Below are 26,023 nucleotides of genomic sequence, written 5' to 3'. Positions count from 1 at the left end.
AGAGGCAGCCGTGGATTGCGCCTAACTCTGCCTATGCAACTCGACACAGCCTGAAAAACTAACTAGCCTGAAGATAGAAAAATAAGCCTACCTTGCCTCAGAGAAATACCCCAAAGGAAAAGGCAGCCCCCCACATATAATGACTGTGAATTAAGATGAAAAGACAAACGTAGAGATGAAATAGATTCAGCAAAGTGAGGCCCGACTTTCTTAACAGAGCGAAGATAGGAAAGATAACTTTGCGGTCCACACAAAACCCTAAAGAAAACCACGCAAAGGGGCAAAAAGACCCTCCGTACCGAACTAACGGCACGGAGGTACACCCTTTGCATCCCAGAGCTTCCAGCAAAACAAATAGGCAAGCTGGACAGAAAAAATAGCAAACAAATAGCAAAGGAGAACTTAGCTATGCAGAGCAGCAGGCCACAGGAATGATCCAGGGAAAAACAAGTCCAACACTGGAACATTGACAGGAAGCATGGATCAAAGCATTAGGTGGAGTTAAGTAGAGAAGCACCGAACGACCTCACCAGATCACCTGAGGGAGGAAACTCAGAAGCTGCAGTACCACTTTCCTCTACAAACGGAAGCTCCCAGAGAGAATCAGCCGAAGTACCACTTGTGACCACAGGAGTGAACTCTGCCACAGAATTCACAACAAATAACCCCATTGACATCTCAATATTAACGGAGTTACTGCACACCACAACCTATGTCCCCTCACCATTACCCTGTAGATTTTAAGTACACGAGGACAGGGTCACCTCTGTACCAGTGTCCCACAGTTCGACTTCACATTAGCATTTTGCATGTAAACCTTTTTCACATGTACAGAACCATAAAATCAATGGTGCTCTAAAAATGAATAGCCTGGATTAAACTGCATGCATGCACCTTGCACATTCTGAACCTCTATTTTCACTATGCATTGGGCATCACAGGCTCTGCTTTGATCACACTTTTACTTTGCCTTCATTTAATTTTGCATCAGCATGCAATGTATTGTTGAAAAAGGCAACCGAGTGCTGCATTGCAAAAAAATTAGTAAAACTGTGAAAATCATAGAATTACCATAACAAGGGTGACAAGATTATTAATTTAACAAAAACAAAATAGCAATCTGACATACCATACCTGACATTTTTCAAGTTGTCGCACCTTTACAAGCAGTTTCTCAACTTCAGTGTTCTTCTGTGCAACCATTGACTGTAGCCTCTCCAGTTGCTCTGGATCAATATGAGAACCTTTCAACTGCAACAGAGTTGCTATTTGAACCTAAAGATAGAAAAGAACCAAAACACTGAAAAAATGTAACATAGTTACTACTTAACACATGGTAAGAAATATTAAAGCCTTTACAAGTCTGTTACACTTCACTTGCCATAAAACATGTTGGAAACACAATGTAAGAACTGAAACAGCAAATAGAAGGATTTTAGTCAGTAACCCCTTTACCCCCAAGGGTGGTTTGCACGTCAATGACCAGGCCAATTTTTACAATTCTGACCACTGTCCCTTTATGAGGTTATAACTCTGGAACGCTTCAATGGAGCCTGGTGATTCTGACATTGTTTTCTCGTGACATATTGTACTTCATGATAGTGGTAAAATTTCTTTGATAATACCTGCGTTTATTTGTGAAAAAAATGGAAATTTGGCAAAAATTTTGAAAATTTCGCAATTTTCCAACTTTGAATTTTTATGCAATTAAATCACAGAGATATGTCACACAAAATACTTACCGTAATAAGTAACATATCCCACATGTCTACTTTACATCAGCACAATTTTGGAAGCAAAATTTTTTTTTGTTAGGAAGTTTTAAGGTTTAAAAGTTGACCAGCAATTTCGCATTTTTACAACACCATTTTTTTTTTTAGGGACCACATCTCATTTGAAGTCATTTTGAGGGGTCTGTGTGATAGAAAATACCCAAGTGTGACACCATTCTAAAAACTGCACCCCTCAAGGTGATCCAAACCATATTCAAGAAGTTTATTAACTCTTCAGGTGCTTCACAGGAATTTTTGGAATGTTTAAATAAAAATGAACATTTAACTTTTTTCACAAAAAAATTTACTTCAGCTCCAATTTTTTTTATTTTACCAAGGGTAACAGGAGAAAATGGACCCCAAAAGTTGTTGTACAATTTGTCCTGAGTACGCAGATACCCCATATGTGGGGGTAAACCACTGTCAATTTTGCATTGAAAAGTCAAATTGCCCTCCTTCGCTTCCGAGCTCTGTCATGCGCCCAAGCATGACAAAGCTCGGAAGCGAAGGAGGGCAATTTGACTTTTCAATGCAAAATTGACAGGAATTGAGATGGGACGCCATGTTGCGTTTGGAGAGCCACTGATGTGCCTAAATATTGAAACCCCCCACAAGTGACACCATTTTGGAAAGTAGACCCCCTAAGGAACTTATCTAGAGGTGTGGTGAGCACTTTGACCCACCAAGTGCTTCACAGAAGTTTATAATGCAGAACCGTAAAAATAAAAAGTCATATTTTTTCACAAAAATTATATTTTTGCCCCCAATTTTTTATTTTCCCAAGGGTAAGAGAAGAAATTGGACCGCAAAAGTTGTACAATTTGTCCTGAGTACGCTGATACCCCATATGTGGGGGTAAACCACTGTTTGGGCACATGGTAGAGCTCGGAAGGGAAGGAGCGCCGTTTGACTTTTCAATGCAAAATTGACAGGAATTGAGATGGGACGCCATGTTGCATTTGGAGAGCCACTGATGTGCCTAAACATTGAAACCCCCCACAAGTGACACCATTTTGGAAAGTAGACCCTCTAAGGAACTTATCTGGATGTGTGGTGAGCACTTTGACCCACCAACGGCTTCACAGAAGTTTATAATGCAGAGCCGTAAAAATAAAACAAAATTTTTTTCCCACAAAAATTATTTTTTAGCCCCCAGTTTTGTATTTTCCCTAGGGTAACAGGAGAAATTGGACCCCAAAAGTTGTTGTCCAATTTGTCCTGAGTACGCTGATACCCCATATGTGGGGGGGGAACCACCGTTTGGGCGCATGGGAGGGCTCGGAAGGGAAGGAGCATCATTTGGAATGCAGACTTAGATGGATTGGTCTGCAGGCGTCACATTGCGTTTGCAGAGCCCCTAATGTACCTAAACAGTAGAAACCCCCCACAAGTGACCCCATATTGGAAACTAGACCCTTCAAGGAACTTATCTAGATGTGTTGTGAGAGCTTTGAACCCCCAAGTATTTCACTACAGTTTATAACGCAGAGCCGTGCAAATAAAAGATATTTTTTTCCCACAAAAATTATTTTTTAGCCCCCAGTTTTGTGTTTTCCCAAGGGTAACAGGACAAATTGGACCACAAAATTTATTGTCCAATTTGTCCTGAGTACGCCGATACCTGATATGTTGGGGTAAACCCCTGTTTGGGCACACGGGAGAGCTCGGAAGGGAAGGAGCACTGTTTTACTTTTTCAACGCAGAATTGGCTGGAATTGAGATCGGACGCCATGTCGCGTTTGGAGAGCCCCTGATGTGCCTAAACAGTGGAAACCCCCCAATTATAACTGAAACCCTAATGCAAACACACCCCTAACCCTAATCCCAATGGTAACGCTAACCACACCTCTAACCCAGACACACCCCTAACCCTAATCCCAACCGTAAATGTAATCCAAACCCTAACTTTAGCCCCAACCCTAACTGTAGCCTTAACCCTAACCCTATGCCTAACCCTAATGAGAAAATGGAAATAAACACATTTTTTAAATTTTTCCCTAACTAAGGGGGTGATGAAGGGGGGTTTGATTTACTTTTATAGCGGATTTTTATGATTGGCAGCCGTCACACACTGAAAGACACTTTTTATTGCAAAAAATATTTTTTGCGTTACCACATTTTGAGAGCTATAATTTTTCCATATTTGAGTCCACAGAGTCATGTGAGGTCTTGTTTTTTGCGGGACGAGTTGACGTTTTTATTGGTAACATTTTCGGGCACGTAACATTTTTTGATCGCTTTTAATTCCAATTTTTGTGAGGCAGAATGACCGAAAACCAGCTATTCATGAATTTCTTTTGGGGGAGGCGTTTATACAGTTCCGCGTTTGGTAAAATGGATAAAGCAGTTTTATTCTTCGGGTCAGTACGTTTACAGCGACACCTCATTTATATTTTTTTTTATGTTTTGGCGCTTTTATAAGATAAAAACTATTTTATAGAAAAAATTATTTTGGCATCGCTTTATTCTGAGGACTATAACTTTTTTATTTTTTTGGTGATCATGCTGTATGGCGGCTCGTTTTTTGCAGGAGAAGATGACGTTTTCAGCTGTACCATGGTTATTTATATCTGTCTTTTTGATCGCGTGTTATTCCACTTTTTATAGTGGAGTCTTACAGGATGGGTCGTTACGGACGCGGCGATACTAAATATGTGTACTTTTATTGTTTTTTTTTTTTATTTAGGTAAAGAAATGTATTTATGGTAATAACATTTTTTTTTTCATTATTTATGATTTTTTTTTTTTTTTTTTTTTTACACATTTGGAAATATTTTTTTTTAACTTTTTTACTTTGTCCCAGGGGGGGACATCACAGATCGGTGATCTGACAGTTTGCACAGCACTCTGTCAGATCACCGATCTGACTTAGAGCAGTGCAGGCTTCACAGTGCCTGCTCTGAGCAGGCTCTGTGAAGCCACCTCCCTCCCTGCAGGACCCGGATGCCGCGGCCATCTTGGATCCGGGGCCTGCAGCGAGGAAGGAGGTAGGAGACCCTCGCAGCAACGCGATCACATCGTGTTGCTGCGGGGGTCTCAGGGAAGCCCGCAGGGAGCCCCCCCTGTGCGACGCTTCCCTGCACCGCCGGCACATCGCGATCATGTTTGATCGTGGTATGCCGGGGGTTAATGTGCCGGGGGCGGTCCGTGACCGCTCCTGGCACATTGTGCCGGTTGTCAGCTGTGATAGGCAGTTGATACCCGGCCGCGCTCCCCCCGTGAGCGCGGCCGATCGCTATGACGTACTATCCCGTCGAGGGTCAGATAGGCCCAGGGCACCTCGACGGGATAGTACGTCTAAGGTCAGAGAGGGGTTAAAATAAAATAATTTACTAACTTTTGAGAAGAGATGGATAAGGGGTGAATGATTAACTGGTAAAAGTACACAAATGGTTCATAATATGCGCACAAGCAGTTTCATGTAAATCCTCCTCAAAAGACAGAGGGGAACACACACACAAAAGTTTCCATCTCCATGGGAGGAAAGCTTCTTTACTATAATAATAATACTGTATGTGTAATAGCCGACCCCAAGAGCTGCTCACATCGAGATCAGTGATTGGTTTTAAAAAAAAAAAGTAATTTTTTTTATTTTTTTAAACCCTTTAAAAGCAACTACCACAGCATTTTTCTTTACTTCAGCACTGGAGAGCCTTTACCAATCCATGTTCCATGTCCCTAGTAATATACTTACCAGTAGAGATGAGCATATATTTCAATATTCGGTTCGGCTCACGATCGCCGAATTTGCAATATTCGCTAAATTCGATTAAATTGATCGATTAAAGAGGTTGTCCACTACTTTCAATTAACCCCCCCAATGTATCCCCCCGGAGCCCCTATTGAATTTTCTAAATACCTTATGTTGCCATTTTCGCCTATGAGCGGCGCTATGGCGGAGGCCGACACGTGACCCCCAGGCTGCAGCCGCCGCTAATTTCCGCCGACGTCACGTCAATCTCCAGACTCTGGAAACTGATGTGACGTCATGACTCATCAAGAGTGACTAGGCTGTGGGCGGTGCTGGGGTCTGCCTGTGGGGCTGTGCTGGGCTCTGCTGGCCGTGCTCATGTGCTGGGGTCTGCTGGCGGCCGCGTTCATGTGCTGGGATGTGCGGCGGCGGCAGGTCTGCGCGGTGAGTCTGCCGTCGGTGGATCTGCTGGCGGTGGGGGTTCTGCGCGGTGGGTCTGTGGGGCTATGCGGTGGGTCTGCTTTGTGCGGTGGGTCTGCTTCGGATCGGGGGGGTCATTGGTGTTTGTGTCTCTGGACTACAAGTCCCATCGGGCTCTGCCTGATACAGTGACAGTGAGTGACACAGCCAATGATGGGATAGTAGTAGTCTCATCATCTGGCTAATGTGTTGAATGTAAAAAAAAAAATAAAAACACATACACACAGATACAGTAAATACATACAACATACATTACACACATACAACATACAGACATACAACATACATAAAACATACATTACACAAGAACAGTACATACAACATAGACGTACAACATACATTACACACATACAGAACATGCAACATACACTATGCGACGTGCACTATACGACATGCACCATACTACATGCCACATACAATACATACATACATACAACATACATATAGACATACAGTACATATAACAGAGTACATAATCACCATCACTTGTCACCTTGATCCCCGAAGCAAGTGTCACCTGTAAAAAAAATATTAAAATAATAAACACTATACTCCCCGATCCGCCGAAATCCAATTAAAACGAGTGTCCCTTGACGATCTCCCGTGGAGACAAGCCGCATCAGCTGATGCGACCGCTCTCCAGGGATTCCAGAAATACAATGATGGAGGGTATACTTCCACAATGTATTCCCCACAATGTATTCCTATGTCCCTATGAGAAAATAGTCCCTAGTCTCACTTCCGCCACTGCTGTGTGGGAAAATTCTCACACAGCTTTGCCATAAAGTGAGACCCTAAACTGAGGTAACCTCAGTGATGCACTGCAGGAGCCATTATCTCCTGTCAGTGTGTCACTGTAGGTCCTATAGAGCAGTGACATCACCCGATGTCACTGCTCTATAGGGGAGATCGTCGTGGGACACTCGTTATTAATTGGACTACGGCGGAAAGTGAGTATACAGTTTAGTATTTTTAATTTTTTGCAGGTGATCGAGTATGATAAGTATGGTTAAATTAAGAATATTAAAATTCTTTTTTCTGGCTGTGTCTTTTTTAACCCTTTTACTACTATAGGATTAATAATGGATAGGCGTCATATTGACGCCTCTCCATTACCGGGCTTAATGTCACCTTACAATAGCAAGGTGACATTAACGTCTTATTACCCCACATCCCACCCCTACTCAGGAGTGGGAAGAGAGGGTCTAAGTGCCGGAATTGGCGCATCAAGATGCGCCATTTCTGGAGCAGCTGCGGGCTGGTATTTGCAGCCCGGGGGGGGGGGGGGGGGGGGGGGGGGTAATATACATGGCCCCTCTCTAAGCTATGAATATCAGCCCACAGCTGTCTGCATAGCTTTTCTGGCAATAAAATACAGGGGGACCCCATGTCATTTTTGAGGGGTTCCATTATTTTAATAGCCAGTAAAGGCTATGCAGACAGCTGTGAGCTTTCCCCCTCTTACGCAAAAAATTGCGCGGGAGCCCACGCCATTTTTTTTTTTTTTAACTGAAACATATAGCTCATTAACCCCTTTCTGCCAGCTGACGGAATAGTACGTCAGCTGGCAGTATCCCCCGCTTTGAGGTGGGCTTTGGCGGTAAGCCCACTTCAAAGCCACAACATCTCAGCTGTTTTCAATAAAAAAAAATTACATGATCGCTAAACGGCGTAGCGACAGGAAAAAATCAAAAGCCAAAATAGTTTTATTTTTTGCCGCTATATTGTATTAAAATGCAATAACGGGCGATCAAAAGAACGTATCTGTACAAAAGTGGTATCATTAAAAACGTCAGCTTGGAACGCAAAAAATTAGCCCTCACGCAACCCGATATCTCAGAAAATATAGACGCTACAGGTATCGGAAAATGGCACAATTATTTTATTTTTTTAGCAAAGTTTGGAATTTTTTTTCACCACTTAGATAAAAAAGAACCTAGACACACAAAATCTGCATCTCCTTGCAGAAAACACAGCTGCGTTTTTTATGCATTTTTTCACGGTTTTGATGCGATTTTTGTGCGGTTTTGATGCTGTCTTTGGTGCGGTTTTTGCGCGTTTTTGATGCAGTTTCTGGTGCAGTTTTGATGCAGTTCTTGGTGCCGTTTTGATGATTTGTGATGTCATTGTCCAACCTCCTCTTTTACATTTGTCCAACCCACACTCCATTACACATAGATAGACGAAATGGATATCTACATATAGATATATCTATAGATGCATACATCTATCTATTCATATATATATATCTATAGATATATCTGGACAGATATATCTATAGATAGATGTATGGATAGTGTAGGATGCGTGTCCACTGTCCGGATTACATCCTAATTAGCTGCAGATTGGATGCTGCGTACTTGTAATCCCATCGGATGATGCCTGCACACACCCCCCAAAAGACCCCCCGCACACACCCGAACAGTCCCGCACACATCCGAACAGCCCGCAGACCCCGCCCGCACACACACGCACACAGTCACCGCCCACACACATCCCTCCACCCGAACTGCAGAGTTTCTCGGACCCACATCCGCAGCAAAACTGCAGATCTTTTTTACGTCTGCGGTCTTGCTGCGGATGTGCCCGACTCAATGCAAGTCTAAGGGTGCAGAAACACTGCAGTTCGGCACAAAAGAAGTGACATGCTGCGGAAATAAAAAAAAGTTGCGTTTTGGTGCGTCTTTTTCCGCACCATGTGCACAAGTCTGCGGCTCCCATAGACTTACATTGGTTGTGCACTACACTGCCAATTTGATGCAATTCTGTGCGTCAAAAAACGCTGCGGATCTGGAATCAAATCCGCAACGTGTGCACACAGCTTTAGCATTTAGTGAACCTAGCAAAAAAGCCAAGCAAAAAACAAGTGTAGGATTGCACTTTTTTTGCAATTTCATCGCACTTTCAATTTTTTTTTCACATTTTCTGTTACACGACATGGTAAAACCAATGGTGTCGTTCAAAGGTAGAACTTGTCCCACCAAAGACAAGCCCTCAAATGGCCATATTGACAGAAAAATTATGGCTCTGGAAAGAAGGGGAGCGATAAATGAAAAAAGCTCCAGGGGTGAAGGGTTTTAGAAACATGGATATGGACATATATGGAAATAGATATATCTCTGTATGTATCTATCTACCTACCTATCAATTCAAGGAAGCTTTATTGGCAGGACCAAATAAACATTAGTTTTGACAAAGCACAAGTACAGTAGGGAATAGGGACTAGACTGTGGGGATAATGGGTGGGGACTGTGGGAATGATGGGGCTAAGGAAGTCCATGGCATATCATGGTTGTCTTTCTCGCAGTCTATGGCACGCGCTCACATTCAGCGCTGCTATCTCCACTGCGCTCTCTTCTTCCCCCAGCAGGACATAGGTTTTTTCTTCCTCCTTCGTGGAGCTGAAATCCGGGAAGAGATCGGAGAGTCTCCTGAAGCGAGTGTCCCTAAGTGCTGAGTATTTGGGGCAGTGTAGCAGGAAGTGGGTCTCATCCTCCAGGTCACAGTGTAGGCACAGTCTGTCTTCTCTGGGCTTGTAGCTCTGTCTGTGCCGGCCAACCTCAATGGCCAGATTGTGGGCACTGAGTCTATACCAGCTCAGGATCTGGCGGTCTCTGGGATCCAAGAGTTTCTCCAGATATGGAGCCAGTCTGTAGTCTCTCTGTAGACTCTGGTACACGGACAGTTTCTGTGAGCTGCTGATCTCGTTCCTCCAGACACTGACGTACTACTCCTGTCCCTCCTCTACCATCTTCCTGATTGTGACTTTTGTCAGGTTGTTTTGGTTGACGGCTCTGTCAGGTTGGGCTTGGGTGAGTTGCTTTGGGGGTCCTGGTTTGTGGGGACCACCTATATGTAGCATGGCTTTATGGTGATGGGAGCTTGGGTTGCTACTCTGTAGGTGAGCCTGGAAGGATAGCACCCTCTTCAGGACTGCTAGTTCCAGTGAGAATCTGCCCAGCTCAGCCCGACAGGCACTGTTGGTGGTGCTCCGAAGGACCTGGAGACGGTGTTCCAGGTGGAATATTTCTGTTGGGCTGGAATCCCACTTTGACCAGTCTGGGTATGTGTGAGGGCCCCAGACTTCACTACCGTACAGGAGGATTGGGGTGATTATGGCATCGAAGATTTTTAGCCAGACCCTCACTGGCGGCTTCAGATGGTAAAGTTTCTTTCGGATGGCATAGAAGGTTTTGCAGGCCTTGTCCTTCAGGGTCTCTATGACTTGTTTGAAGCTCCCTGACTTGTGAATTTCCAAGCCTAGGTAGGTGTATTTGTCCATTTCTGTAAGATCGCAGTCGTCTGGCACAAATGGAATGTGCTGGTTCGGTCTTGGCTTTCTCTTCTGGAACACCATAATGTTGGTTTTCTTTGCATTGACCGGCAATGCCCATGTGGAGCTGAATTTCTCCAGGATTTTCATGTTTTCTTGGAGACCTTTCTCAGTTGGTGACAGCAGCAGTAGGTCATCTGCATACAGCAAGAATTTCACCTGGGCATCATGGAGTGAGAGACCTGGTGTCGGGGAAGATTCCAGAGAGGTGGCCAACTTATTGATGTAAATGTTGAAGAGCGTTGGGCTTAGGGTGCAGCCCTGTGTGACTCCGCTGCTCTGCTGGAAATCAGCCGTACTTCCACCATTCACGCCCACGCTGCAACGGTTCTCGGTGTAGGAGCTTTTGATGACATCGTAGGTCTTTCCTCCTATTCCGCTCTACAGCAGTTTCAGTAACACCGAGTCAAATGCCGTTCTGAAATCCACAAAACAAGCGTACATCTTCCTGTGCTTTTTGTTGTGGATGTGACTCAGTGAGGCTGTGCAGGGTGTAGATGTGGTCGGTAGTGCGGTGGTTTGGCATGAATCCCGCTTGACTTTTGCTGAGGACGTTATGCTGTGAGGAAATTAAGGATCCTTTTGTTCAAGATGCTATTGAACAGTTTACCCAGGTTGCTGCTGATACATATTCCTCTATAGTTGGCAGGGTCATACCTGTCCCCACTCTTGTGAATGGGTGAGATGAGGCCTTGATTCCAGATACGAGGGAAGTAGCCAGCACTCAGCGCAATATTGAACAGTTTAACCATTGCTGCCTGTATTTTCGGTGGGCTGTATTTCAACATTTCTGGTGGGATTCCATCCGGGCCACTGGCTTTTCTACACCTTATGGAAGAGATTCTCTCTAACTTCCTGTAGTGCGATTGGTGTATCCAGTGGGTTTTGGAAATTTTTGACATTTTCTTCCATAGCTTTTAGTTTTTCAGTTATGTTTTTCTGTTCTTGGTTTAGTTCTTCCTTCGGGATGTCTTTGTAGAGGTCTCTGAAGTACTGAAGCCAGATATTGCCATTTTGGATATGGATGATGTTTTTCTTGTTTTTTGTGTCCATGTGGTTCCATAGTTCCCAGAAGGAGTTGTCATGGAGGGCGTCTTGGAGTTGGTTAATTTTGGTGGAGATGTAACTCTGTTTCTTCCTCTTGAGGATGGTTTTGTATTGCCTTTGCATGGTGTCGTAGGCATTCATCAGACCCAGATGGTTGGGGTCTCTCTGTTTCTTGTTTGAAGCTGCTCTCAGGGTCTTCCGTATGGCTTTACATTCTCTGTTGAACCAACCATTGGCCTGTTTTTCTTTTGGCCTTATATTGTTAACTTTTTTTTTTTAAGGTCAGACAGTTCGGCCATGGTGTAGAATATATCGTTGAGGTCTTTAGTAGCCTCTTGATAGTTTATTGCCGACGTCTTGGACCATTTATAGGATGGGAGCAGGTTGAAGAGGCCACTCTGCTGAGGCTTTTGTGCCAATGGTTTCTCTGTAGATTTTGTGTACAGAAGAAGTTGGCTGTGATCTGACAGGTGCGTTTGTGGGGTGACTATGAAGCCACCGATATTTTCCGTGTCCATATCTGTAATGGCGTAGTCTACTACATTCCTTCCTATATGGGAGTTTAATGTGCATCTTCCTAGGGAGTCTCTCTTGGTGGGACCATTAAGAATATGAAGTCCTAAACTTCTACATAGGTTCAAGATCTTTTTGCCACTTTTGTTGACTGTTCTGTCGTAGCTGTTTCTTTCCATGTGTCTTGAGTCGTGGCTGTCAGTCTTTGCTCCAAGAATGTAGGTGTTTCCATCCGTGGTCAGAAAGTCTGTTTCTCTCCCAGTTCTTGCGTTGAGGTCTCCGATGATCAGAACTTTGCCCAGGGCCTGAAAATGGGCAGCTTCTCCTTGTAAGATCTCAAAGCTCTCTGGATTGAAGTAGGGTGACTCTGGTAGTGGTATATAGATGGCGCAGACATAGCAATCAGACTGAGCGGTGAGGATGGAGCTGCTGATTTTAAACCATATGTGGCTGTCAATTCTCTTCACCGGTTTGATATACTGGTGGAGCTCTTTATGCCAGATCAATATTCCTCCTGAGCAGCGGACCTGTTTAATGTTCTTATTTTTTACAGCAGGGACACAGATTTCCCTGTATCCGATGGGCAACAGGGATTCATTGTCGGCACTGGTCCATGTTTCTAGGAGAATCTGAATGTCTATGTTTTTCAGCTTTGTATAAAATCTGGGTCATTTGTTTTACATCCAAACACAGATGTGTTCATGCCCTGGATGTTCCAGCTGCTAATTTTAAGTGAAGTCATTTTATTTTTTTTTAATATATATCACTTGTGTGTGTATACCTTGTAATGAGTGTGGCTGTGTAGGACACATCGGATCATTGACTGGTTTAGTAATGATGTTCCATCCAATCATATTAGTTTCCTGCACAATGTGTTGAGCAGAGTCCTTATCTCCTCCATGTCTCTGCTCTGTATATCTCTGCTCTGGATGCCTCTGTTTTGTACGTCTCTGTGTGACGTTGGTGGTCTCCTCCATGGTGATCTTCTCCTCTGATTGTCAGATATTGGGTAAGGGTGTTTGTTTCCAGGTTCCTTCTATCTATCTATTTCCAGGTTCTATCTACAGTCATGGCCAAAAGTATTGACACCACTGCAATTCTGTCAGATAATACTCAGTTTCTTCCTGAAAATGATTGCAAACACAAATTCTTTGGTATTATCTTCATTTAATTTGTCTTAAATGAAAAAGCACAAACGAGAATGAAGCAAAAAGCAAAACATTGATCATTTCACACAAAACTCCAAAAATGGGCCAAACAAAAGTATTGGCACCCTCAGCCTAATACTTGGTTACCGGAAGCGGTTGGTCGCAGTTATTTTGGCTAAAGGTTGTGCAACCATCAATGAGTTTCTTACAATGCTCTGCTGGAATTTTAGACCATTATTCTTTGGCAAACTGCTCCAGGTCCCTGATATTTGAAGGGTGCCTTCTCCAAACTGCCATTTTTAGATCTCTCCACAGGTGTTCTATGGGATTCAGGTCTGGACTCATTCATTGCTGGCCACCATAGAAGTCTCCAGTACCTTCTCTCAAACCATTTTCTAGTGCTTTTTGAAGTGTGTTTTGGGTCATTGTCCTGCTGGAAGACCCATGACCTCTGAGGGAGACCCAGCTTTCTCACACTGGGCCCTACATTATGCTGCAAAATTTGTTGGTAGTCTTCAGACTTCATAATGCCATGCACACGGTCAAGCAGTCCAGTGCCACAGGCAGCAAAACAACCCCAAAACATCAAGGAACCTCCACCATGTTTGACTGTAGGGACCATGTTCTTTTCTTTGAATGCCTCTTTTTTTCTCCTGTAAACTCTATGTTGATGCCTTTGCCCAAAAATCTCTACTTTTGTCTCATCTGACCAGAGAACATTCTTCCAAAATGTTTTAGGCTTTTTCAGGTAAGTTTTGGCAAACTCCAGCCTGGCTTTTTTATGTCTCGGGGTAAGAAGTGGGGTCTTCCTGGGTCTCATACCATACAGTCCCTTTTCATTCAGATGCCGACGGATAGTACGGGTTGACACTGTTGTACCCTCGGACTGCAGGGCAGCTTGAACTTGTTTGGATGTTAGTCGAAGTTCTTTATCCAATATCCGCACAATCTTGCATTGAAATCTCTTGTCAATTTTTCTTTTCCGTTCACATCTAGGGAGGTTAGCCACAGTGCCATGGGCTTTAAACTTCCTGATCACACTGCGCACGGTAGACACAAGAACATTCAGGTCTTTGGAGATGGACTTGTAGCCTTGAGATTGCTCATGCTTCCTCACAATTTGGTTTCTCAAGTCCTCAGACAGTTCTTTTGTCTTCTTTCTTCTCTCCATGCTGAATGTGGTACACACAAGGACACAGGACAGAGGTTGAGTAAACTTTAATCCATGTCAACTGGCTGCAAGTGTGATTTAGTTATTGCCAACACCTGTTAGGTACCACAGGTAAGTTACAGGTGCTGTTAATTACACAAATTAGAGACGTATCACATGATTTTTCGAACAGTGCCAATACTTTTGTCCACCCCTTTTTTATGTTTGGTGTGGAATTATATCCAATTTGGCTTTAGGACAATTCTTTTTGTGCTTTTTCATTTAAGACAAATTAAATGAAGATAATACCAAACAATGTGTGTTTGCAATCGTTTTCAGGAAGAAAATGAGTATTATCTGACTGTATATACCTGCCTATCTATCTACCTACCTATTCATCTATCTACCTATCTAAGGCTGGTTTCACATTTGCGGTTGTGTCCGCAGCGTTTCTACCGCATACATCCGCATGCGTTGTGTATTCCTATATTTAACCCCTTAATGACCGCCAATACGAATTTTAACTGACCTGAGATATAAGAGAATAGCCTCCCCATACAGATGACAATCCAGCATCTATCGGTTGTACACTATAGCTGACAACTTGCTGTACCAGCCACGATCAGTATTTGCACCATCTAAATCTGTTTAACCCCTTAGATGCTGCTGTCAATAGTGACTACATCATTATAAATGGTTAACAGAGTGTGGGGGCTTCTTCTTTGTCACAATTGGTGCCCTCAGATCATGATTTTGTTGTCCTGATGTTTGCCATGGCAATTCATGACCAAATAGTGGCCTTAGAGTCTGACGGCTGTAGTAATCTGTTTAGAAGTTAGCAACATTTAGGTGGTAAAAATACACATTTTCATTTCTGTCATACCACTTTGCATTAATTCCTGTAAAGCACCTGAAGGGTTAATAAACTACCTGACAGCAGTTTTCAATATGTTTAGGGGTGCTGTTTTTAAAATGGTATCACGTTTGTGGGTTTCCCAATATATGGGACCCCTAAAGTCACTTCAAACATGGACAAGTCCCTAAAAAAATAAATTTTGTAAATTTCTTTGAAAAAATGAAAAATTGCTGCTACATTTTTAAACCTCCTAAAATGCTAACAAAATAAAATAACATTTTACAAATGGTGCTGATGTAAAGCAGACATGTGGGAAATGTTATTTATTAATGGTTTGCTGTTGTATGACTATCTGGATTAAAGGGATAATCATTCAAATTTAGAAAATTGCTAATTTTTTAACATTTTTCTCAAATTTTTGATATTTTTTATAAATAAACACAAAAAATGTTGAACAAAATTTACCATTATCATAAAGTATAATGTGTCACGAAAAAACAATCTCAAAATCACTGGGATTTGTCGAAGTGTTGCAGAGTTATTACCACATAAAGTGACACTGGTCAGATTTCAAAAATTTGGCTCGGTCACTAAGGGGTTAACATTAGGGATGCATGCGTTTTTGATTGTTCGCATTTTGCCGCGTTTGACGACGCATGCGTCGTTTCGTCGTTTGCGGCTTGGCGCGGAAATGCAATATAGTAATTTCTAGAGGCGTCAATTTGCCACCTGGAAACGCATGCGGTCGATTGCGCAAGGATTGCGACAAAAAACGCATTGCTGTCTATATGAACGCATGCGTTCACAAGCACATGCGTTTGCTTGCGTTCGTGAATGCATGCTTTTCAAGTGAAAAAAACATGTCTAGACACTGATAAGCCACCCCCCCCCCACATAGTAGGTGATAAAGGGACCTGCAAATGTACACTACTCAGCAGACACTGAAGCAAACAAGACACAGGCTACATATTGGAGGAAAACAAGACACTGAACAATGTGAGTATATCCTAGCCAATGCCTTTATTTTCTATTTTCTGTCTCTACATGTCCTAATTTCTTGCATTTCTTTCTTTCTACATGCATCAGAATGTCTTCTTCTTCTCATGAAGAGTTTCTTCCTGGGCCGTCGGAAGCAGAGTATGTCAGTGAGGTGAGTACTTGCCTCGTCAGATTGGTAAGTATTCACTGTCACATCTACACATGTGATGATTTGAATTTTTCATTTTTTTAGAGCTCTTCTTCAACTGCGGCAGAGACTGGGCAGGAGCAGCGGACTCAAGGTCGGGAGGAAAGACGGCAGCGGGTACGTATACAATGCTGACTGTTTACTGTATCCTCAGTGTAATATTCTTGAATCTTCCTTTCTTTGAATTCCTATTTTTTTTAACTTTTTTCTTCTGGAATCCTTTTGTATGTTGACTTTCCTATTCATACCATTTCTCAACATCTTTTTTCTTTCTTTTCCTTATGTTAATTGTACAAACTTTAATGACTTTATTTAATTTTTAGGTTCCACAACGGGAGGATGACCTAATTGAAAATGATCTCCTCATCTCCCTGGGTCCAGGAGCGAGTCCCGTTGTGGGACACCCGGGATCCACAGCACTCAAACAACGTCACGATGCGGCGCTTATGGAATGAGGTGGCCAAAGAGATGTGGGATGGCTGGGACAGCGCCCCGACTCGGGTCCGAAGTGCATTTGGTAAGTATTGCACCGCAGTATGTAGCAGCTGAGACCTTGGCCGTGCTCACTCGACTGTGTGTGATGAAAGAAACTCTCTGGAGTTTCTGTCATCACATACAGTTGTGTGAGCACGGCCAAAAGTCATTTTTCTGACCAAAATGTTTTTTTTTATTTTTTTTTTTAACAGTGTCCAAAGTCAAAACACGTTGGCGTTCGATGAAAAACCGCTTCAACAAGGACCTGTGTCAAGAGAGCCGTGTTCCCAGTGGTTCAGGAGCAAGGATCCGAAGATATAAATACCATCGTGTTCTGGCATTTTTAAGACTGGTCCTTGCCCAGAGAACGTAAGTATTTATCACGTGCATTAGGTTGTATTGTATTGCCATAATCTGTATATTTCTATTTTTTTTTTCTATTGGGGTTTATGGGGTATCTAGATAGATGTAGCACCTCTGGTGGAGTGCTTGCCGTGTCCTTTTTGGACAGCTCTTCCATCTTTGGTCCTCATCTGATGCTCAACTCTCACCTGTACCTCCAAGTAGCTGCTAGCATGCGGCAGCGGGTACACCCCGTAATACCGCCGCGGCCGGCGGTGTTACAGACCAGGTGAGGGTAGCTGTTGGGTTTCTATGAGACCTACAGTGATTTTCAAGGGTTTGCCTACCTTTGCATGTGAAGACTGGATATGGCAGACTGTGCGGAAGAAACCAAGATTCAACGGACAAGCGATTTCCAGCACAGCGTTGTGGAGCGCTGAGAGGGCGCAGCGAGGCACATATAGGACACTGCTGGTCATCCACTGCACCCTGACCTATCTCCAGTTGTCTCGCCTAGTTCTTGCCACTAGGGCTCGATAGGTACGGGCGAGAGAGTGAGGTTGACGACTGCGCAACTCCTCCTCACTTTAATTCAAGTCAAGCGCAAGTCATGACTTCAACCACTGCGTATCAAAAGTCCTGTGGCGATGGGAGAGTGGCAAAGCAGCAGGTGTGGAGTCACTGGAAGCTGTAGTCATGAACCTGCACGCAGGTGGCCCAGGCCATATGGTCGCTCTCTACTGGACCGAAGCAGCAGTGGAGTTCGGCAGCCTCTTAGGTGTCTGAGCAGTCCTGTTCAGGATCACTCTGCTCACCTCAATCGCGGATGGGCCTAGAAAAGGTGCCTCAAACATAGTCTGTTTCATTTCACCTGACCAGCCTACCGCAGCTCATGGGTTTCCCATACAGCGGTCGACACACAAAGAAAAAGAAAATGATGGTACTCAACCTTGGCACATGGAATTTGAAAACTCTGCTGGATAATACCGAGGCTGACAGACCAGAGAGAAGAACGGCATTGGTTGCTCGGGAGCTAGCTCGTTACAAGGTTGATATAGCAGCTCTCAGCGAAACACACCTGGCAGACAAGGGTCAAATGACAGAGCATAGTGATGGATATACATTCTTCTGGAGTGGTCGAGGCAGCACTGAAAAACGAGAAACAGGCGTGGGATTTGCTATCAAAACTCATCTTGCTCGTAAACTTACCTGGCTTCCGGAGTGCATCAACGACCGTCTGATGACATTCCAGCTCCCACTTACAAACAAGAAACACGCAACTTTGATCTGTGCCTATGCTCCCACGATGACTAATCCGGATGACATTAAAGATAAGTTCTACGATGAACTTGACACACTTATTTCAGCAATCATACAGGCAGACAAGCTCATTATACTTGGAGACTTTAATGCCAGAGTGGGAACAGACCATCAAAACTGGGAAGGGGTCATTGGGAGACACGGCACTGGCAAGTGTAACAGTAATGGCCTGCTGCTCCTCAAGATGTGTGCCACACATGACCTTGTCATCACCAACACTTTATTCCTCTTGCCCACACGCAAGAAGACATCATGGATGCACCCACGCTCGAGGCATTGTCATCTCATTGATTACATCATTGCCAGGAAAAGGGATTAGATGGACTTTAGAGTGACGAAGGCCATGTGCGGAGCAGACTGCTGGACTGACCATCGCCTCATTATGTCTAAGTGCAGGCTTCGTATCCTGCCTGCGAGGAGACCCCAAGGGCAGAAAAAGACAAAGAAGCTGAATATCTATTGTAACAACTCTGCTGGCATCACGGCATGGCCTCACATCTCTCACACAATCTTACCCACTGCTCCAGGCCATGATGTGGTTTCTGTTTCATGCCAGCTCCATGTTGTGTCCCTGCTCTGTGCATGCTTCATGGCTATGTGTATAGGAGCCTGAACTCTCTGGTTCTTATAGGAATCAGGTGCATCGGTCTAATCAGTTCCTGACCAATTACCAAGTGGCCTCCTGTATATAGTGCAGCTCCACCCTGTGGTCTGGGCCTGTGCAACTTACTCCCTCAGTCAGTTCTTGCTGCTGAGGTGCCAGGTCCTTTCTCGGTTACGCTCTCTTGTCTGCCACCCAGGGGGGCGTTGTACCCTGGTCTGAGTCCTGTGTAGCCACCCAGTGGCGCTTAGTACCCTGGTCTCTGTCTTGTGTAGCCACCCAGCGGGGCTTCGTACCCTGGCCTTTGTCTGCCACCCAGAGGGGCATCATACCCTGGCATGTGTCTATGTCTCTGTGTCTTGTCTCGTTCCTGACTCTGTCTTAGTCTAGTCCTATTCCACTGTCTGTTTATATCTGTCTTGGTTTGCCTTTTCTGCTCTGTTCGCCACTGTCTGTGGCTCTGCTTCTCTTTGCTCAGTTCTACCACAACCTGTGCTTCTGTGTCTCTTAGCTTTTCCCTCAGCTCTGCTCTCTGTAACTTTGCTCTGCACTCTGACCTTGCTTCGCACTCTGTGGCTTTGCTCTTGGCTCCGCCTCCAGCGTCTCCGCTCTTGGCTCCGCCTCCAGCGTCTCCGCTCTTGGCTCCGCCTCCAGCGTCTCCGCTCTTGGCTCCGCCTCCAGCGTCTCCGCTCTTGGCTCCGCCTCCAGCGTCTCCGCTCTTGGCTCCGCCTCCAGCGTCTCCGCTCTTGGCTCCGCCTCCAGCGTCTCCGCTCTTGGCTCCGCCTCCAGCGTCTCCGCTCTTGGCTCCGCCTCCAGCGTCTCCGCTCTTGGCTCCGCCTCCAGCGTCTCCGCTCATGGCTCCGCCTCCAGCGTCTCCGCTCTTGGCTCCGCCTCCAGCGTCTCCGCTCTTGGCTCCGCCTCCAGCGTCTCCGCTCTTGGCTTTGCCTTCTTCTCTTAGTTCCACCTTCTACTCGTACTCAGCCTCCTGCGTTTCTGTTCTTGGTTCTAGCTCTTGTGCTTTCGCTCTGCATCCGCTCTTGCGGTCTTTCTCTACTTGTTATTTAGTCCTCCTGTCTGAACAGGTTCCTACCTGTTTCACATACCTGCCTGCAGACCGGTCCCTACCGGTTCTTCCTATGTTCCAGCCGTACCTGCCTGCCTACCAGAGAGCCAGTCGTGTCCGCCTGCCCGCCAGTGTCTGTTGTACCCATCTGCCTGCCTGTGTCATAGCTGTGCCCGCCTGTCAGCCACTGTGCCAGCCGTGCCCGCTCCGTTCTTTAGTGGGATCAGCAGCCACAGCCAGACATTACCCTGGAGTGGCACCTGGTAGCTTCCTATTGCACAAGTCTGACCTCACCATCAGAGGCTCCAGCGAACACCTAGGAAGCTACTTAGTTACGCCCCTTCCAGGGAAGTTTGGTCTGTGGTCCAGTGGGGCCACACCCCCGTATGCCCGCGCCAACCAGTCTGGGCGCGTGCGTGACATCTATAAGCTGCAAAATAAAAGAATTGCAAGGGAATTTGCCAATGACCTTGATGTTAAATATACTACAGGCAAAGGAGATTGGTGTTGAGGAACAGTGGACAATTCTGAGAGATGCTGTTTATAATATTGCTCTGGAGCATCTCGGATCAGCAGCCAGAAATAATCAAGACTGGTTCGATGAAAACGACGAGGAAATAAAGAAAAACATCAGCGGTATAAGGTGTATCAAAATGACCCCACATCGTTAGCTAAGGACTATTACCCGAAAGCCAGTGTGGTTTCCGTGCTAAACGTGGAACAGTAGATATGGTCTTTTCAGCACATCAACTTCAAGAAAAGTGCCAGGAGCAACACCGTGACCTTTATGTAACTTTTGCTGATTTGACAAAGGCTTTTGACACAGTCAGTAGAGACGGCCTGTGGAAGATCATGGCAAAATTCGGATGCCCGAGCAAGTTCATCTCAGTCACCTGGCAGTTCCATGATGGCATGATGGTGAAGGTTCTGAACAATGGAGACGTATCTGAGGCTTTCCCAGTAACACACGGCGTAAAACAAGGCTGTGTGCTTGCTCCAACCCTGTTTAGTATGCTGTTCTCTGCAATGTTAAGTGATGCCTTTAACAACTGTGAAGATGGAATCCAGGTTAGGTACAGGACTGATGGCAAGCTATTCAACCCAAAACGCCTGAAGGCGGTTACGAAAGTGCATGAGACTGTTATCCGTGAATTACTATTTGCTGATGACTGTGCACTTAACGCTAGCACGGAACAGCAGATGCAGCATGAAATGTACTGTTTTTCGCAAGCCTGCGACATTTTTTGTCTCGAGATCGACATTAGAAAAACCGCAGTCATGTATCAACCACTTCCAGGAAAACTGTACAAGGAGCCACGTTTCAAGGGGGAAGGAGCAAAACCTCAAAGCAGTCGATAACTTCACCTACTTAGGCAGCACACTTTCCCGCGAAGTAACCATAGACACAGAGGTTAAAAACAGAATCGCCAAAGCCAGTGCCGCCTTTGGGAGACAGCATATAACACCTATGATATATCCTTACGTGGTTAACCAAATATTAAATAAACACCTAGAAACAAAGGCACCACACATTGATGATGTAAAAAAATCACTTTATTAATAGAAAAAGGACCACAACATGGTCATTAAAAAGCCAAAACAGCAAACGGTGAAACATGACAAACACAGAACAAAGGTAGACAAAACCTGGTAGTAACTGCAGATCAGTGTATATGTGCACTAAGTGTGACAATATAACTCACATTACATAACAGGCATGCTATATATAGCGATAGGGCAAATATGGCATTGTTATAATTACTCCCAGGCAGTGCTATAGTCACTGCTCACAAAATATATATATATATATATATATATATATATATATACAGTGGGGCAAAAAAGTATTTAGTCAGTCAGCAATAGTGCAAGTTCCACCACTTAAAAAGATGAGAGGCGTCTGTAATTTACATCATAGGTAGACCTCAACTATGGGAGACAAACTGAGAAAAAAAAATCCAGAAAATCACATTGTCTGTTTTTTTTAACATTTTATGTGCATATTATGGTGGAAAATAAGTATTTGGTCAGAAACAAAACTTCATCTCAATACTTTGTAATATATCCTTTGTTGGCAATGACAGAGGTCAAACGTTTTCTGTAAGTCTTCACAAGGTTGCCACACACTGTTGTTGGTATGTTGGCCCATTCCTCCATGCAGATCTCCTCTAGAGCAGTGATGTTTTTGGCTTTTCGCTTGGCAACACGGACTTTCAACTCCCTCCAAAGGTTTTCTATAGGGTTGAGATCTGGAGACTGGCTAGGCCACTCCAGGACCTTGAAATGCTTCTTACGAAGCCACTCCTTCGTTGCCCTGGCGGTGTGCTTTGGATCATTGTCATGTTGAAAGACCCAGCCACGTTTCATCTTCAATGCCCTTGCTAATGGAAGGAGGTTTGCACTCAAAATCTCACGATACATGGCCCCATTCATTCTTTCATGTGCCCGGATCAGTCGTCCTGGCCCCTTTGCAGAGAAACAGCCCCAAAGCATGATGTTTCCACCACCATGCTTTACAGTAGGTATGGTGTTTGATGGATGCAACTCAGTATTCATTTTCCTCCAAACACGACAAGTTGTGTTTTTACTAAACAGTTCCAGTTTGGTTTCATCAGACCATAGGACATTCTCCCAAAACTCCTCTGGATCATCCAAATGCTCTCTAGCAAACTTCAGACGGGCCCGGACATGTACTGGCTTAAGCAGTGGGACACGTCTGGCACTGCAGGATCTGAGTCCATGGTGGCGTAGTGTGTTACTTATGGTAGGCCTTGTTACATTGGTCCCAGCTCTCTGCAGTTCATTCACTAGGTCCCCCCGCGTGGTTCTGGGATTTTTGCTCACCGTTCTTGTGATCATTCTGACCCCACGGGGTGGGATTTTGCGTGGAGCCCCAGATCGAGGGAGATTATCAGTGGTCTTGTATGTCTTCCATTTTCTAATTATTGCTCCCACTGTTGATTTCTTCACTCCAAGCTGGTTGGCTATTGCAGATTCAGTCTTCCCAGCCTGGTGCAGGGCTACAATTTTGTTTCTGGTGTCCTTTGACAGCTCTTTGGTCTTCACCATAGTGGAGTTTGGAGTCAGACTGTTTGAGGGTGTGCACAGGTGTCTTTTTATACTGATAACAAGTTTAAACAGGTGCCATTACTACAGGTAATGAGTGGAGGAAAGAGGAGACTCTTAAAGAAGAAGTTACAGGTCTGTGAGAGACAGAAATCTTGATTGTTTGTTTCTGACCAAATACTTATTTTCCACCATAATATGCAAAAAAAATGTTAAAAAAACAGACAATGTGATTTTCTGGATTTTTTTTCTCAGTTTGTCTCCCATAGTTGAGGTCTACCTATGATGTAAATTACAGACGCCTCTCATCTTTTTAAGTGGTGGAACTTGCACTATTGCTGACTGACTAAATACTTTTTTGCCCCACTGTATATATATATATATATATATATATATATATATATATATATATATATATATATATATATATATATATATATATATATATATATATCTATATATATATATCTCTATATCTATATATATCTCTCTATATATATATATATCTCTATATATATCTATCTATCTATCTATCTATCTATATATATATATATATATATATATATATATATAATGCTACTGGAGTAAAACTAACTCCACATATATTGCACACAGCTCTAAGCAAAACCAGCATACATTGCAACGTTTAATAAATAAGGTTAAATAAGCCATGTACTTCCAGTATGCATAATGTCCGAAGATCACCAAACCCTACGTATACCCGCTAAAGTATATGCAAAAAACATGTGTTTACCCGTGTAATGGAGAGGAACCAGGAGTCCACCACACCCGACGCGCGTTTCGCAGTGAAATGCTTCGTCCAGGGGTGGTTAGACGTTGGAGAGGTACCTTTTTATATAGAACAAATGGTCTCATAAGTGTATACAGCTGCAGAGAAAAAAAGATGTAATGCTTGCGCCAGGGTGAACCGGAAATAACCGTTGTCATGATGGCAGCGTAAACCAGAAGGATGCATCCAAAAAAACACATAACAAATAGTGCAAGACATACGCAAAATCGGCAACGATTATAAAGTGAAGTGCACGCCAAAATATCATGAATTGCAAACGCTGTGCTCGATCGCTCCGAGGAAGTACTTCCGGGTGACAGGCCGCAAATAGATGGCGACGTGAGGTGAGTTCAAGATCTAAGAACGGCGCCACATAGGGGCGATAGCCAGTCAACACCAGCACACATGAGACTTGTACATAGTGCCGGAAACCAACGAGTGACGCCGCCCATGGTAAAAAAAAAAAAAATAATTCAACAATCTTATCGATAATAAAAAAAGGATATATGAAAAAGAAAAAATGACCTATCCTATGAAACCATAGGGATAAAACAAGGTGAATTAGTGCGAATAAGGACAACATCCAGCGGAAATTACCGCAAGTACATAGCAGCCAGATAATCATGCAACAATTAATATACAAACAAATATAAGATAAAAGCATACATATCCAAAAGTATATGTATAGATAAACAATTTATATGAAAATAATAAACACCAACATATATATGTGTATATATGAAAGTGCACATTTATAAAAAACATGGCATAAAATCAGTATGTGTAAAAAAGCCATGCGTAGGTGAACAAATTATTTTTAAATATAGGACATATAAGCGTGACCATTGTGACTTTAAATGCTATATAATTAGCACAAGACCAAGACAAGATAAGTTGAAGGACGTGAATCAACCGGTGATGGATAGTGACACTGGGAACCCAGAACCTAAATAACGAAACAAAAAGCTTAAAACCAACGACTAAAAACAGCTCAGACACAATTAAAATCATTAGATAAATATATTTTAATATTTTTGGGAATACAAAAAGTTTTTGAAAAAAACCAGGCATAGGAATGAAGTAGAGGCAAAACATGATACATATCCCACATTATAGGAAGGGCTGGAAACTGTTGTATTCATTTAATCCAGATGGCGAGATCGTGTTCAATTTGAAAATCCATCTTGTTTCCTTGTGCGCTGGTAAGCGTTTCCAATTCCCCCCTCGTGGTCCCATAAAGACCCTATCAATGCCTTTGAAAATTAAACCGGTAGGGTCACAGTTGTTTATCTCCCGGAAGTGACGTGGAATGGACTTTAATGTTGAAGTATCACTGACCCCCTTGGCACCTTCAATATCCAAGATGTGCTCTCTGACACGTCTCCGAAATTCGCGAGTTGTCATGCCAACATAAATAAGCCCACAAGGGCATGTGGCGTGATAGATAACAGCTCTGGTGGTACAATTAATGCTATGGGTAATAGCAAATGTTTTACTCGAATCGGAGTTAACAAAGTCAGTGGCCCTTGCCACATTTTTACAGGCCACACATTTATTACAGGGACAACAGCCCCACGCTGGGCCCTTAGAGCCAAAGATAAACTTGGACGTATCCCCTCTGTGGTAACTATGTACCAAGTGGTCCTTTAGGTTACGTGCTCTCCTATATGTTACCGAAGGGGTATCGCCAATAAATTGTGACAGAGTACTATCAAGTGAGAGGATGGACCAATGCTTTTGTAGTATTCTGAATACCTCATCACTTTGAGAATTAAAATCAAAGATACATCGTACCTTGGAATCATAGGCTTTGTCTTCCTTTGGTTTGTTCTGTAGTAGATCACTTCGATTACTCAGCCGTGCCCGTGAGTAGGCTTGACAAATAGACTTCCGACAGTACCCGCGTTCTTCAAATCTCATACACAGATCCTTGGCCTGTTTAAAAAGAAAGTCATTAGAACAAATCCTTTTTGCTCTCAGGAATTGGCCAGTTGGAATGTTCCTGAGTAAGTGCCTAGGGTGTTGGGAGGTAGCATGGAGTAAGGTGTTGGCCGCCGTTTTTTTGCGGAAAAGATCCGTTTGAATGTCCCCAATCTCATCAACTTGAATAAGGACATCCAGAAATTCAATCTGTTGTCTACTGCTTTTATAGGTTAGCTTGACATTCAAGTCATTCCTATTAAGGTGGTTA

The 26,023-nt window shown here is 43.7% G+C and overlaps 1 protein-coding gene across 8 annotated transcripts in view; it reads right to left on the bottom strand.

The window, feature by feature from the left end:
- Positions 1-26,023, bottom strand: part of SPDL1 (spindle apparatus coiled-coil protein 1) — a 582,388-nt gene that overhangs the window by 244,229 nt on the left and 312,136 nt on the right. For 5 of the 8 annotated variants that reach the window (XM_069763905.1, XM_069763907.1, XM_069763913.1 and 2 more), the window contains one exon: positions 1,135-1,275. The exons of 1 other annotated variant lie outside the window; for it this stretch is intronic. In XM_069763905.1, the coding sequence (XP_069620006.1) occupies positions 1,135-1,275 (141 nt within the window). The remainder of the gene's footprint in view (positions 1-1,134; positions 1,276-26,023) is intronic. 2 more of the 8 variants (XM_069763910.1, XM_069763911.1) reach the window with 1 other exon arrangement.

This window comes from Ranitomeya imitator, chromosome 4 (genome assembly GCF_032444005.1).
Source record: "Ranitomeya imitator isolate aRanImi1 chromosome 4, aRanImi1.pri, whole genome shotgun sequence".
Lineage (NCBI taxonomy): Eukaryota > Metazoa > Chordata > Amphibia > Anura > Dendrobatidae > Ranitomeya > Ranitomeya imitator.
The sequence above is the reverse complement of the archived record's forward strand: the minus strand, read 5'-3'. Positions and strand labels throughout refer to the sequence as shown.